Source organism: Pseudocercospora fijiensis (genome assembly GCF_000340215.1).
Source record: "Pseudocercospora fijiensis CIRAD86 unplaced genomic scaffold MYCFIscaffold_2, whole genome shotgun sequence".
Taxonomy (NCBI): domain Eukaryota; kingdom Fungi; phylum Ascomycota; class Dothideomycetes; order Mycosphaerellales; family Mycosphaerellaceae; genus Pseudocercospora; species Pseudocercospora fijiensis.
This window is the reverse complement of record NW_006921533.1, coordinates 3,185,924-3,196,830: the sequence shown is the minus strand read 5'-3', so window position 1 is coordinate 3,196,830 and position 10,907 is coordinate 3,185,924. Positions and strand designations below refer to the sequence as shown.

The 10,907-nt window shown below is 47.6% G+C and overlaps 4 protein-coding genes across 4 annotated transcripts; 2 read left to right on the top strand and 2 right to left on the bottom strand.

Annotated features, from left to right (window-relative positions):
• Positions 1-243: 243 nt before the first annotated feature.
• MYCFIDRAFT_81928 (uncharacterized protein) lies at positions 244-1,389 on the top strand (the record flags this gene model as incomplete). Its single annotated transcript, XM_007924620.1, has 1 exon — positions 244-1,389. The coding sequence occupies one exon, from the start codon at positions 244-246 to the stop codon at positions 1,387-1,389; it is 1,146 nt and encodes a 381-aa protein (XP_007922811.1).
• Positions 1,390-1,654: 265 nt separating this feature from the next.
• On the bottom strand, positions 1,655-3,127 carry MYCFIDRAFT_81927 (uncharacterized protein; the record flags this gene model as incomplete). The annotated part of the gene is made up of 2 exons (XM_007924619.1): positions 1,655-2,665; positions 2,849-3,127. The coding sequence occupies 2 exons, from the start codon at positions 3,125-3,127 to the stop codon at positions 1,655-1,657; spliced, it is 1,290 nt and encodes a 429-aa protein (XP_007922810.1).
• Positions 3,128-3,310: 183 nt separating this feature from the next.
• On the bottom strand, positions 3,311-5,353 carry MYCFIDRAFT_72243 (uncharacterized protein). Its single transcript, XM_007924533.1, has 4 exons — positions 5,340-5,353; positions 5,238-5,278; positions 3,737-5,164; positions 3,311-3,685 (listed from the first exon to the last, which is right to left on the bottom strand). Exons 3-4 carry the CDS (start codon positions 5,145-5,147, stop codon positions 3,447-3,449), a joined length of 1,650 nt encoding a protein of 549 aa, XP_007922724.1. The 5' UTR covers positions 5,148-5,164; positions 5,238-5,278; positions 5,340-5,353; the 3' UTR covers positions 3,311-3,446.
• A 4,249-nt stretch (positions 5,354-9,602) lies between these two features.
• On the top strand, positions 9,603-10,782 carry MYCFIDRAFT_202340 (uncharacterized protein; the record flags this gene model as incomplete). The annotated part of the gene is made up of 1 exon (XM_007925216.1): positions 9,603-10,782. The coding sequence occupies exon 1, from the start codon at positions 9,817-9,819 to the stop codon at positions 10,780-10,782; it is 966 nt and encodes a 321-aa protein (XP_007923407.1). The 5' UTR covers positions 9,603-9,816.
• Between the last annotated feature and the right edge of the window lie 125 nt (positions 10,783-10,907).

Below are 10,907 nucleotides of genomic sequence, written 5' to 3'. Positions count from 1 at the left end.
CTTAATATATCTAGGCTAGGTCCTGCAGCCTCAGGCTACGATCACGTGCCCGAGCGTTCTTGGCACAGCCGATCTCTCTCTTCCGTAGAACCCTTCGTAGACATCTAATCTACTAGTGTTCTTACATTCAGTCTTGCCGAGGTCCAGGCCATGTGAAGATTCCAAACTCAATTCCTCCCTGACAAAAGGACCAGAAATACAAAGTTGCTGACATCCGACACTATCATCGCCGCAAAAGCCAGTATGTCTATCCTCAGGGTTGTGTCAGCAGCAATCCTCCTCGGACTACTCATCACAGCCCATTTCGCTTTGAACAAGCAATCAGAATGGAATGGAACAATCTCATTGCCGGACGTCATCACCTTCTCGAACACGACATTACCCGACACCGATATTCCCATCGATCTTCCTCGGACAGGCATTGATGGGCTCGACAACTACTTCCGCTTCATGATGTCTTTCTTCTGGTCGACTTTGGACTCCCGAAATGTTCGAGCACACTGGCAAGGAAATCACCTCCTGGGCACGTTGACCAGTATCTGGATGTTAATGCTCTTGGAAGCGCATCGGAACGACCGGAGTGCGATATTTACCTTCGCCACGTATTTCTTGGAAGTCGTGGGAGAATTGATCGGAATTGGTATAGCGACTCCACTGTGGTGCATTGTTCATCTGCTAGTAACGCTGGCCCCAACGAAGACGAATGCTACCAAGGTCGTGGGCACATCAGCTAGGGATCTGAAAGCATTAGGATGGGCGCTAATTCCCGGTCACGTTGTGCCGACGATCCTCATGTCTCAACTCGAGCCGGATGGAGAAGGAATCGCATCGCAGCAGTTCTGGACCATTGCTCGCCTCTTCCATCCAGTCTTCGTCTACTTCTTCTACAAACTCTTCGCTATCACCTCGTCCAAAGATCGAAGCCCTCTCCGTCCAGCGGTCAATCGCAGCATCTACACTTTCAGCATTCTGGCATCGGCATTCTTTCACATCACCTCTCTGGGATTCTTACTTGCATTCCAGATGTTTCCGGGATGGCTGAAGCAAGTTGTCGTGATCGAGCTTGATCCGAAGACTGTCCTGATTCCGGTTCCGTTCTGGTCATCTGAAGTAGTATCGAAAGTGCCGTTCGCGACGGGCGTTGCAATCTTCTTGCAATGGGACTACCTATGCTCGTCTGCTGCGACTGTCATTTGGGCGACTTCGCTATATCTTGAATCCACCTCGCTCAGCTTGGGCGACTCTTCTACGTTGGCGACGCTTGGAAAAGCCATTCTGGTTGCGGTTTTGGCTGGTCCTGGAGCTGCTGCTGCATTCTTGATGCAGGAACGAGATGCAACGCTTGTTGAAGCCTCTACTATGACAGTATCTGAGAAGAAAGCGCTGTAGGTAGTGAGCAGATGTAAATATAGCGATGGCCCGTTCCTATCACCGTTTAACGCTACAGATCCCGGTCTTGCTGCAAAGACTATGTGCGCGACTTGATTCCGTTGCGAGCAGCTCTGAACCCATGTCGTTGGGCTGCGGCACACCATCGCCATCCGACTCCTCAGCTGACGTGAATCGGTTAGAAGAAGGATCGATCGGCTGGGGATATTTTGCCTCATTCGCTTTGTCATGAGCTCGCGATACAATCCAATGCTTCCAAAATCTCTCAATGTGGGTCGCTCAGCTTTTGAGCATTTGCAATATTGAAGTCCACAATCTTCCGCACCTCTTCATTTGTTTCCCAATAGATATATCCCCGGCAAGTGGCCGCGGCTCCAAGAGATCCGTTGCCCTTGTAGTGCTCCAGCAGGAAGGTTTGGTATGTACCTTGGTTCGGAGGAAGCACGGGTTCCCTGAAGATGACCAAATGGCAGAGAACGGGGCAGTCTTGGATTGTCTGAAGCAACTGAAGTCGAGTTGCGGAGCGATCAAGATCAACGCGCACCAATCCCAGCTGGCGAACTATCGCAGCGCATTTCCGAATCGCGGCAATCAGGTCGGCGGTTTTGCATTCAACCTGTTCCAAGAACAGTGACCGAAGCGATGGTGATGAGTTCGCTCTCAGGAATTTAGCGGTGATGGGCGCAATGTCGATGTCATTGTGGTTGAACGATACGAGTCGCATCATTTCCAGGTTGGTGGCGCTTTCGAAAGCCTTCAAAACACCTGCTGTGTCACGCAAAGTTTTCTCGATATCGTCTTGGTCCCAGTCGATAGTCCATGGATCCAAGCTGTAATCGATGCAGCGCAGGTTCTTGAAGGCATCCTGCAGGTTGAAGCAGCCGCGCGAGATGGTATTCAGAGTCTGTTCATCGTAAGGCAAATTGCGAATGTTCAACTTCACGAGCGGGAGATTCGAGCAGACGATGATGTACAGTAGCTCGTGGGCGATCTCGAGGGCCTTTGGCTGTTCGGCATCGGACCACATGTGTGACCAATTCCCGAACTCCATCAGGATCTCACAGGAGGTATGTTTGAGATGCCCCAGACAGGCGCGGAGCTTTTGATAGTCGATGGATTCGACGATGTCCTGTCCTCCTTGCTTGATCACCGTGAGCTGCTGATTTTGAGCGTCGACAAGGCTCTGGTCTCGATTTGGCGCGATTTCGATTTCGTCATGCTTGTAGTTGAAGCCCAGCGTGAACTCGATACATGATAACCTGTCTTTCGGACAGTTCTGGATGTATTGAAGCAGATTGTCTGCGGGTTGTAGCCATACATTAGTATTGCAACGCTAAGCAGAGGTCTCGACAGCTACTAATGAATAGATCTTACCTATACATGTTGGATGTGTTATAGAGCATTGCCACCATATCGAAAATTGGTAGTTGGCAACTGCTGAGTCTATTTTCTTGCATACAAGTCGAAGCCTGTCAACCTCGCGCAGCTCGAGTTGATCGAAAATCTCAAGTAGGAGATCTGCGGGAAGGTCGAGCAGGGCAGTGCGTTTTTCTTGGTGCTTGCGCTGTTGAGCGCCATCGTAGCTATGTGCTGTGCGCGGTCGAGTCTTGCCTTGGACAGTAATGATGGAGTTTGTAGCGGGAGCGAAAGTGTTAAGGAGTAGGCTGAGGACAAGCCAAGCCGCACTAGTTGATCCCTGCATACGCGCTGTTTGCATGTGAAGCAGCCCAGTAGCCATGACTAGGGCACAGTGCATTCACTAGAACGTATTCTGCCACCACCTCAAATGTGCAGTAGAAGAGGCGATCGATGGGCATGAGAACCCTGCTCTCGTTGTAGCGACTTTTCCTGGCGATACTGCTGGGAGCCGTTTGAGGCAACGAGGATTATTATGTCCGAGGGAATTCGCTGCTTAAATGCAGGGCTGATAGTCACATAGGTAATTTGATAGATAAGTATGGACATTAATCGTCATCACAATCTAAGGCCATCCGAGACAAACATGCTCTTTCCGACAAATCTTTGAAGCATTCGTCACAGGCTTTCCGATATCACATTCACTCCCACCATTCGCCGCCGATCCACCTGTTGACAAAGTCGAGGGATGCCTCCGGCTGGTTGTATGGCACCATGTGTCCGCCAGCGTGAATGCGAATGAAGGTAAAGTTGCCGGCGGACTTGACTGAGCCAGTCTTGTCGCCGTGGCCAGCAAGCTTGAGGTCATCAAGAGGAGCCTTGGCGTAGGCCTTCTGGCCTGGCCACTCGAGGGCGGTCGTCCAGGCGAGGTTGCCGAGCCCTATAATCAATTAGTATTCGTTTGCAATGCTACATCAATCTGTGAACTTACAATTGCAGATGAAGTCAGCATCACCAGCATAGACAAGGACTGGAATTTCTTTAAGAATACCTGGAACCAGTCTGTGGAATGGCTGCATCCAGTCACCATTGAAGAGGAAGTTGCGGTTGATATCGAAGTTGCAAGAGTCGTAGCTGCTGACCTCAGCACCCAAAGCCTTCATCACGTCATCCTTGTTCAGGTACTCTTGGATCCAGTCAAGCTCTTCGTAGCATAAGCTGCTTCCCTTGCACTTCTCACGGACATCGTAAGGGTTCATGCCGGTGCGCTGGTATGGCCCAATGAGTGCATTGTTACAGTAAATGCTGGCCGGCACACAGGACCAGACCGATTCGCTGTTGTAGCAGTTCTCGATCAGGCTCTGGCAGCGGGGAAGAGCGTTATCCATGCTGGAACAAGTCGATTCGTCAAGCACAGCTGGCCATCCACCATCACCGCAAGCCATTGGGCGGTAGTACTCGTATTGGGTAAGGCCATCAGTGAGCCCGTTACCAATGAGGACAGATTGCAGGTTGATGTTGCGGTTCTTGTGCGATAAAATCTCAGATGCGAACACTGGAATGTAGTGGCCGGCATATGACTCTCCAGAAATGTGGAATGGCTGCTTGGCGTACTCTGGGAACTGCTTGAAGAAGAGAGTCAGGAGGGCGTAGACATCCTTGCCTGCAGCGATAGTGTTGCTGACAGAGCCGCCAGAGTAGGAGTATCCAACATTGACTGGCTGATCCAGGAAAATGACAGAAGCGTTGGCGTTCCAGCTGCTTGGGTTGTAGACTGGTTTCCTATCTTTGTCGATGAAAGAGGGCCCAAGCTCCATGAAGAGACCAGTGAGCGACGAGCAGCCTGGGCCACCGTTCAACCAGAGGAGCACAGGGTCATTCTTAGGGTCGTTGCGTGATTCGAAGAACCAGTAGAAAAGATGCTTGTCATCCTCCTCGTTGTCCAAGTATCCAGAGTACTGCTTGACGGTATCCACTCCCAAGCTCTTTGGGTCAACCTTCTTGGTGCGCAGGTTGAATGCCTCAAGATGGCCATCGATCTCACGTTCCTTGTCGCCCTGGGCATTGATGGAGAACATGTCTTCAACATGCTTGCCCTTGGTAACGAAGTCCCACTCGGACTCGTGCTTGCGGGAGTGTGGCTTGGGCGAGGAGAAGAACGAGGCTTGGCTCATGGCCTCAGGGAAGAGAGTGGCGACCTCGTCCCAGACCTGCCGGGCTTCATCGGTGAGGTGCTTAAGCTCGTGCTGGAGCTTCTTCATCGGCTTCGACCACGAGCTGACTTTGTCTTCGGCAAGCTTGTATGCATGTTGGATGGCTTCCTGAGCCTGGAGTGGTTGCTGTTGTTGCGGAACAGCGGCAATGGCACTGCCAACAAGCAGCGCTGATGCTGCGACCTTCATGTTGATGCTGTCTGTTCCTAGAGTGCGTCGATGATCAGGCGACAGCTCTACACAGCGTTGGGTGGGCTGTTGCGTGGCTGGGGCACGTACTGTTTGCGGCGAAATGGTCCGCCAATGTGTGGTATGCAATCCTTCTCCCCGTAAGCGATGGAAGTGATGAATTGGGCGATGAAGAGAGAGGCAGACACTTACCAAGAGAGAGCCGGGTTGGTTGAGTGTGAAAGTGAAACAGAGAGCTCGTAAGCGCGGCGTCGTGACTGCCTCCCCAGCAACCCGTCATAGCTGCAACCTTATCTGCTCCGGTTCCTGCTTCATCGATAATGCATGCATGCCTGAGGGACGGAGCTCTATACATACCAGATTGTTAATGGAGGGTTAGCTTTACTTCAGTCTATTGTCCTGTTGCGCCTTCCTTACTAACCTTACTATGCCTATTGTCGCGATAAACCTTACTTAGACTCGCTACACTTTCGCGCCTTGCCTCGTAATATTCTTCTTCTATCGACAATACCGATAGCGACACCGATACCGATAGTAGTAGCCGCTATAACTAGTATTCCGCGAGACCTTATTCTTAGCGTAGCTTTAGTAGCTTTAGCTTCAACTTTAGTAGCGTACTTACTAGTAGCGTACTTACTAGTAGGAGGAGGAGAATATTTATCGTAAGTCGCAAGGCGCATCGCTATAGACTCGCTACTAACTCGCTCTAGACTTCGACGCCCTACGACTATAAATACCTACGATTTCTAGTACTATAGCGCGCAGATATAGCAAGAGCTACTCGATTAGATAGCGATACCGAATAAGAAGAAGGCGGTATTAAATAGACTATAGAAATATAAGGCTGCTAGAATTATTATAGAAACGGACTCTAGCAAGCTTGTACTAGCGCTATGCTACTACTATATACGCTCTAATAACTTTAAGTATCGTATACTTAATGCTAAGGGCGAGCGTATCTACGCTTATTATAAGTATAAGGGCAAGTCTAGCTATACGGCTAGTATAGAAGAGGTTAAAGAAGACGATAGAAATAGCGAGCTAGCCGCGATATAGGCGCGAGTCGAGGCCGTAGAGGCAAAGAATACTAAACTAGAGGCAAAGATTAAGGCATTAGAAGCTAGGTTCGATAAGTTAGAAGGATATTGCCTCTCGTAGTTTAAATAGCTTAAGAATAAGGCTATTATTAAGTCTAAGGATATATATACGATATAGAAGGAGCTATAGCTAAATAGCGATCGCGAGCTACTAGTAGATAATATTTAAGGAGCGAGTCTATAGCGAGTCTATAGCGAGTCTACATTTCAATTTCCTTTCTTCTTCGATCGTATCTCTATAGACAATAGATTAACTAGCTTCTAAGCACGCTTTAGCTTCTAACTCTTCTATCCGCTCTAACTATCTTGCTAGCTATCTTACTAGCTATCTTACTAGCTATCTTGCTAGCTATCTTACTAACCTTACTAACCTTACTAACCTTACTAGCCTTGCTAGCCTTACTAGCCTTCTTGCTAACTATCTTGCTAACTATCTTGCTAGTCCTTAGTTTCGCTCGACTCTTTTAGAATAGGCGTAACTCGCGGTAGCCTCGCGGTGTCCTCGCCGCTTAGGTTAATAAACTTAGGCGGCTTTTTAGTATCGATTACCTTCTCTTTCTATAGCTTCTCTTACTTAATCTCTATAGATAGAACAACCCCGTCCTAACTCGCTATAGCACTCGCGCTACTACTCGTAGTAGGAGTACTTAGCCGGTGCTTCCGCTTTAGTTACCTTTATTGCTGTAGCTTCCGCTATTGTTAGATATAGATTTTAAGGTAATAGATTAGTAGCTGCTTTGTTGCTTTCCCTCCTATTTGTAATTTGAAGAGTATAAGAGCCTCTTTAACTAGTCCTAGGCCGAGTACTTTAGAAGCGACTTTCTCTAGTAACAAGCGCTTATTATCGAAATTAGTATAGAAGAAGTAGTCCGTATAGTCGTCGACCTAATAGACGCTACCTTGCGGTAGGTCCTTAGCGTTAATCCGACTAAGAACCTAGTCTATAAGTAATATGTTAGCTTCTTCGAAGTCTTTATTAGACCAGATATTAGTAATAGAAGTCTATAGGACTAGCGGATTATATTCCTATAGGTCGACTCTACCCCTACGAGAAACCTCTACTCGCTAGCTAAAAACTGAATAGCGGCAGGTAAATAATACCTTTGTTAGCTCCTTTAATAGTTGTATAGGTATTAGTAGACGTTGCGAGAGGCTCCGAGATCTAGCATTTAGTCGAGAAGTTGGCTTATACTACTAAATAGCAGCATTGCGTATAGTATTCGCCGCCTTAGGTAGAGAAGGGAACGCATTAAAGCCTCGTACTATACTCGTAGTTAAACTCGCAGTAGTAGCGGCAGTAGTAGCGGCTGCTACTAACGGCTCGCGTACAAATCGCTCGGTTAGTAGATTAGGGTTCTTAAGACTACATTGGTTACAGAATGCGTATGCTTTTAATAGTATTGCATAGTTAGCGCCGGTAACAGTACAAAAGGTACCCTAGACAGGCATTGTTAGTAGTAGAACTAAGGTAGAACTATAGCAGTAGTATAGAGGTAGAACAAGATAGGAATTGAAAGATTAAGAAGGAAATAGAACTGAAATAAGCGACTCGCGGCCGGCTCGCGGCCGGCTCGCAAATCCCTTATTTTAGATTAGTATATATTATTTACAAACTCAATCAATCTAGCCCCGGTATTCGCCCTACCTAACGTCCAATTACGAGCTACTAATAGCTTGTCCAACTCTATTAGTTTAGGCCCTAACCCTATAGCTATATGCTCGGCAATTAGCTATCGAAGAAGTAAGTATACCTAGCGGTAAACTCGCTCTCTATCGCTATTATTCTCGCTACTACTAACTAGATACGAGAAGCCGCGAGTCTATAATACTATCTAACACTAAGTAAGCGTAGCCTCGGGTAGGTAGGCTTTAAGATCTAGGAATTAGCGAGTCTATTAGCGAGTCTATAGCGAGTCTATAGCGAGTACTATAGAATCTAATATATACCGAATCCTTAAAGGTCTTGCTCTATATTATTAAGTACGCTATCAGGTATAGGAATACCTTAATAAGAATGCCCGCTTAGCTCTAGATAATAGTATAGAATATACGGAATACCTAGTACGACGTATAGTCGATTAGCCTGCTTCCTAATCCGATAGCTGTTCTAGAGGTAAACAAATTCGAGGACTTTATAGCGCATAATTGGTATATAGATTATAAGGAAGGCAATCCGATCGGCTAGCAATTCAGCATCGTATAGTAACTCGCGTAGCAACTCGTAAAAATAGCCCCTCTAGCTATTTAATACGGGTACTTGCTAGCGCTACTATACCTCGATCCGCTAGTTTATCTTGCTCGTACCGTATTTAAAGCAGTCTTCGAAAGCTAGTGGTTCTAGTTCTAGTTCCGGTTCTAGGTTACTACGAGTCGTAAGGCGAGTCGTATAGTAAGCGTCCGCGGCTAGAATCGTTTCCGCCCTATAGTCTAATTGGATAATCTGTAGTATTATACTACTATTCTTAATCGTTATAATATATTAAGCGAGTACGGATATAGCTATACGGCTAGTAATCCCTACGTAGACCTAGATAATGTAACGCGAGTGGACATTAATAGCTACGTAGATCTATATCCCCTAATGCTCGAATTTATAGTAAGCATCTATTAATATTGCGTAGCTAGGGCCTAGTATAACAATCGCTCTATAGTGCTCTCGCGCCCGCTCGCGGCGGACTCGTAACCCTTTAGGATTTAGTAAGTAAGCTATACGATATAGCCGATCTCTGCTAATAATATTATATTTAGACCTAATATAGGTATATAGGTGCCGTCGGCCGAAGGACTCTACCGTAGACTTCTCGAGCTCTTCCTATAAGACCTCTACTATCTCCTCTTCTGCTTCTATCTATCTATCTCGCGATAATGCCTTCTTTAATCTAAGCTCTTAACGTATCCGTTGATATCTCCGCTAGCTAATATTAAATCTATCTATCTTTAGTACTTTAACCGCTTCTTTATTAGTTAAGCGTAAAGCGGAGAAGGTATATACGACTCGGATCTTTAGTACCTCGACATTATTAACTCGGTTATAGTAAGCGTAATAGCTATAATTAACCCCCTATTCCTTAAGCCTCCGACAAAGCGTAGAAAGAGCTATCTAGTAACTAGTCTCTTATATAAGGTGCTATAGGATTTCGCCTTATATAGTGCCGCTATTAACCTATAAGGTTATCTAAGCCCTCTATAGCGAGAGATCGATACGTAGAGGCATTTTGCGAGTCAATAGCGAGTATAGTGCGAGGGCAAACATAGAAAGTTGGTCGTAGAGGTGGGTTAGTAGAGGCGGTGAGAACCTCCATTGACAATCTGGTATGTATGGGCCTCCCTACTGAGGCGCCAAACTCTGCGTCATCTTGAGTCGACGTCCTCACATCTTGCGAATTTCCGAGCTCACAGTATTTATTCCATAACCCAAGCACAGATTTGCTTCACAACCTCTACACAACGACGAAAACCTACTCAGCCGCTCATCGCCTTGCCATATTCGGGAAAAAATCCATCGCACAGAGGAGCCTCTTCGAAGGCATCAAACCCCCACCCAGCAGTGACAAGAGAACCATACCGCCAAAATGCCATCCGCACAAATAAACCAGCCGTCCAACCAGATCAAGTTGACAAACGTGTCGCTTGTGCGCATGAAAAAGGGCAAGAAGCGCTTTGAAGTCGCCTGTTACAAGAACACTGTCACGGCCTTCCGATCCGGAACTGAAACAAATCTCGACGATGTGCTACAGATTCCAAATGTCTTTCTCAACGTTTCGAAAGGTCAGGTGGCACCGAACGATGAACTGAAAAAAGCGTTTCCTGGTATGACGAGAGATGAGGTGGTACTGGAAATATTGAAGAAGGGTGAGATTCAGGTCGGGGAGAAGGAGAGAGGGCAAGAACTGGAGCGAGTACACAAGGAAGTGCTGGAAATTGTGGCTGGACGACTGGTGGATCCGAAGACGAAGAGAGTCTATACCACTGGCATGATCGAGAAGTCACTGGACCAGCTATCATCTCAGGGTGGGCATGCGGGGCGAGGTCCTGCAAAGGGTTCGGCAGGTGGAGCAGACAGGAGTCAGAGCAGAGATCAGAGTGCACCTGCCGAGAGCGGTTCGAGTACGCCTGCTAGGAACGGTGAGATAGAGGAGAAAGAAAAGCCTAAGCCGAAATGGACCGGTGTGGTGACAACTAGGAGTGCTAAGAGCCAGGCTTTGGATGCCATCAAGGCTCTCATCGCTCACCAGCCTATCCCCGTGGCACGAGCGAGAATGAGACTGCGAATTACTTGTCCAACAAGCATACTCAAGCAGAGCGTCAAGACTCCAGCAGCAAAGGAGGGCGAGGAGCCGCAGACGTGCACTGTAAAGGAGAAGATATTGGGCTTCGTGGAGCAGGTGGAGACCGAAGACACCGCTGGATCGGAGTGGGAGTGCGTAGGATTCGTTGTACCTGGAGAGTACAAGACGCTCAGTGCTTTCATCAGTGAACACACGAAGGGCAAAGCGCGAGCAGAAGTGCTGGACACCGCGGTCACTCACGAGGACTAGAGGATCGGACCGTGTGCTTTGAGTTGCAGAGCGTTCCAAGCGTTTAAATAGCATGTCCGTCCCCAACCAAAACATGATACCCGGTGCTAGCTGAGAGACCGCGCTTCCTTGCTGTTTATTCCGCC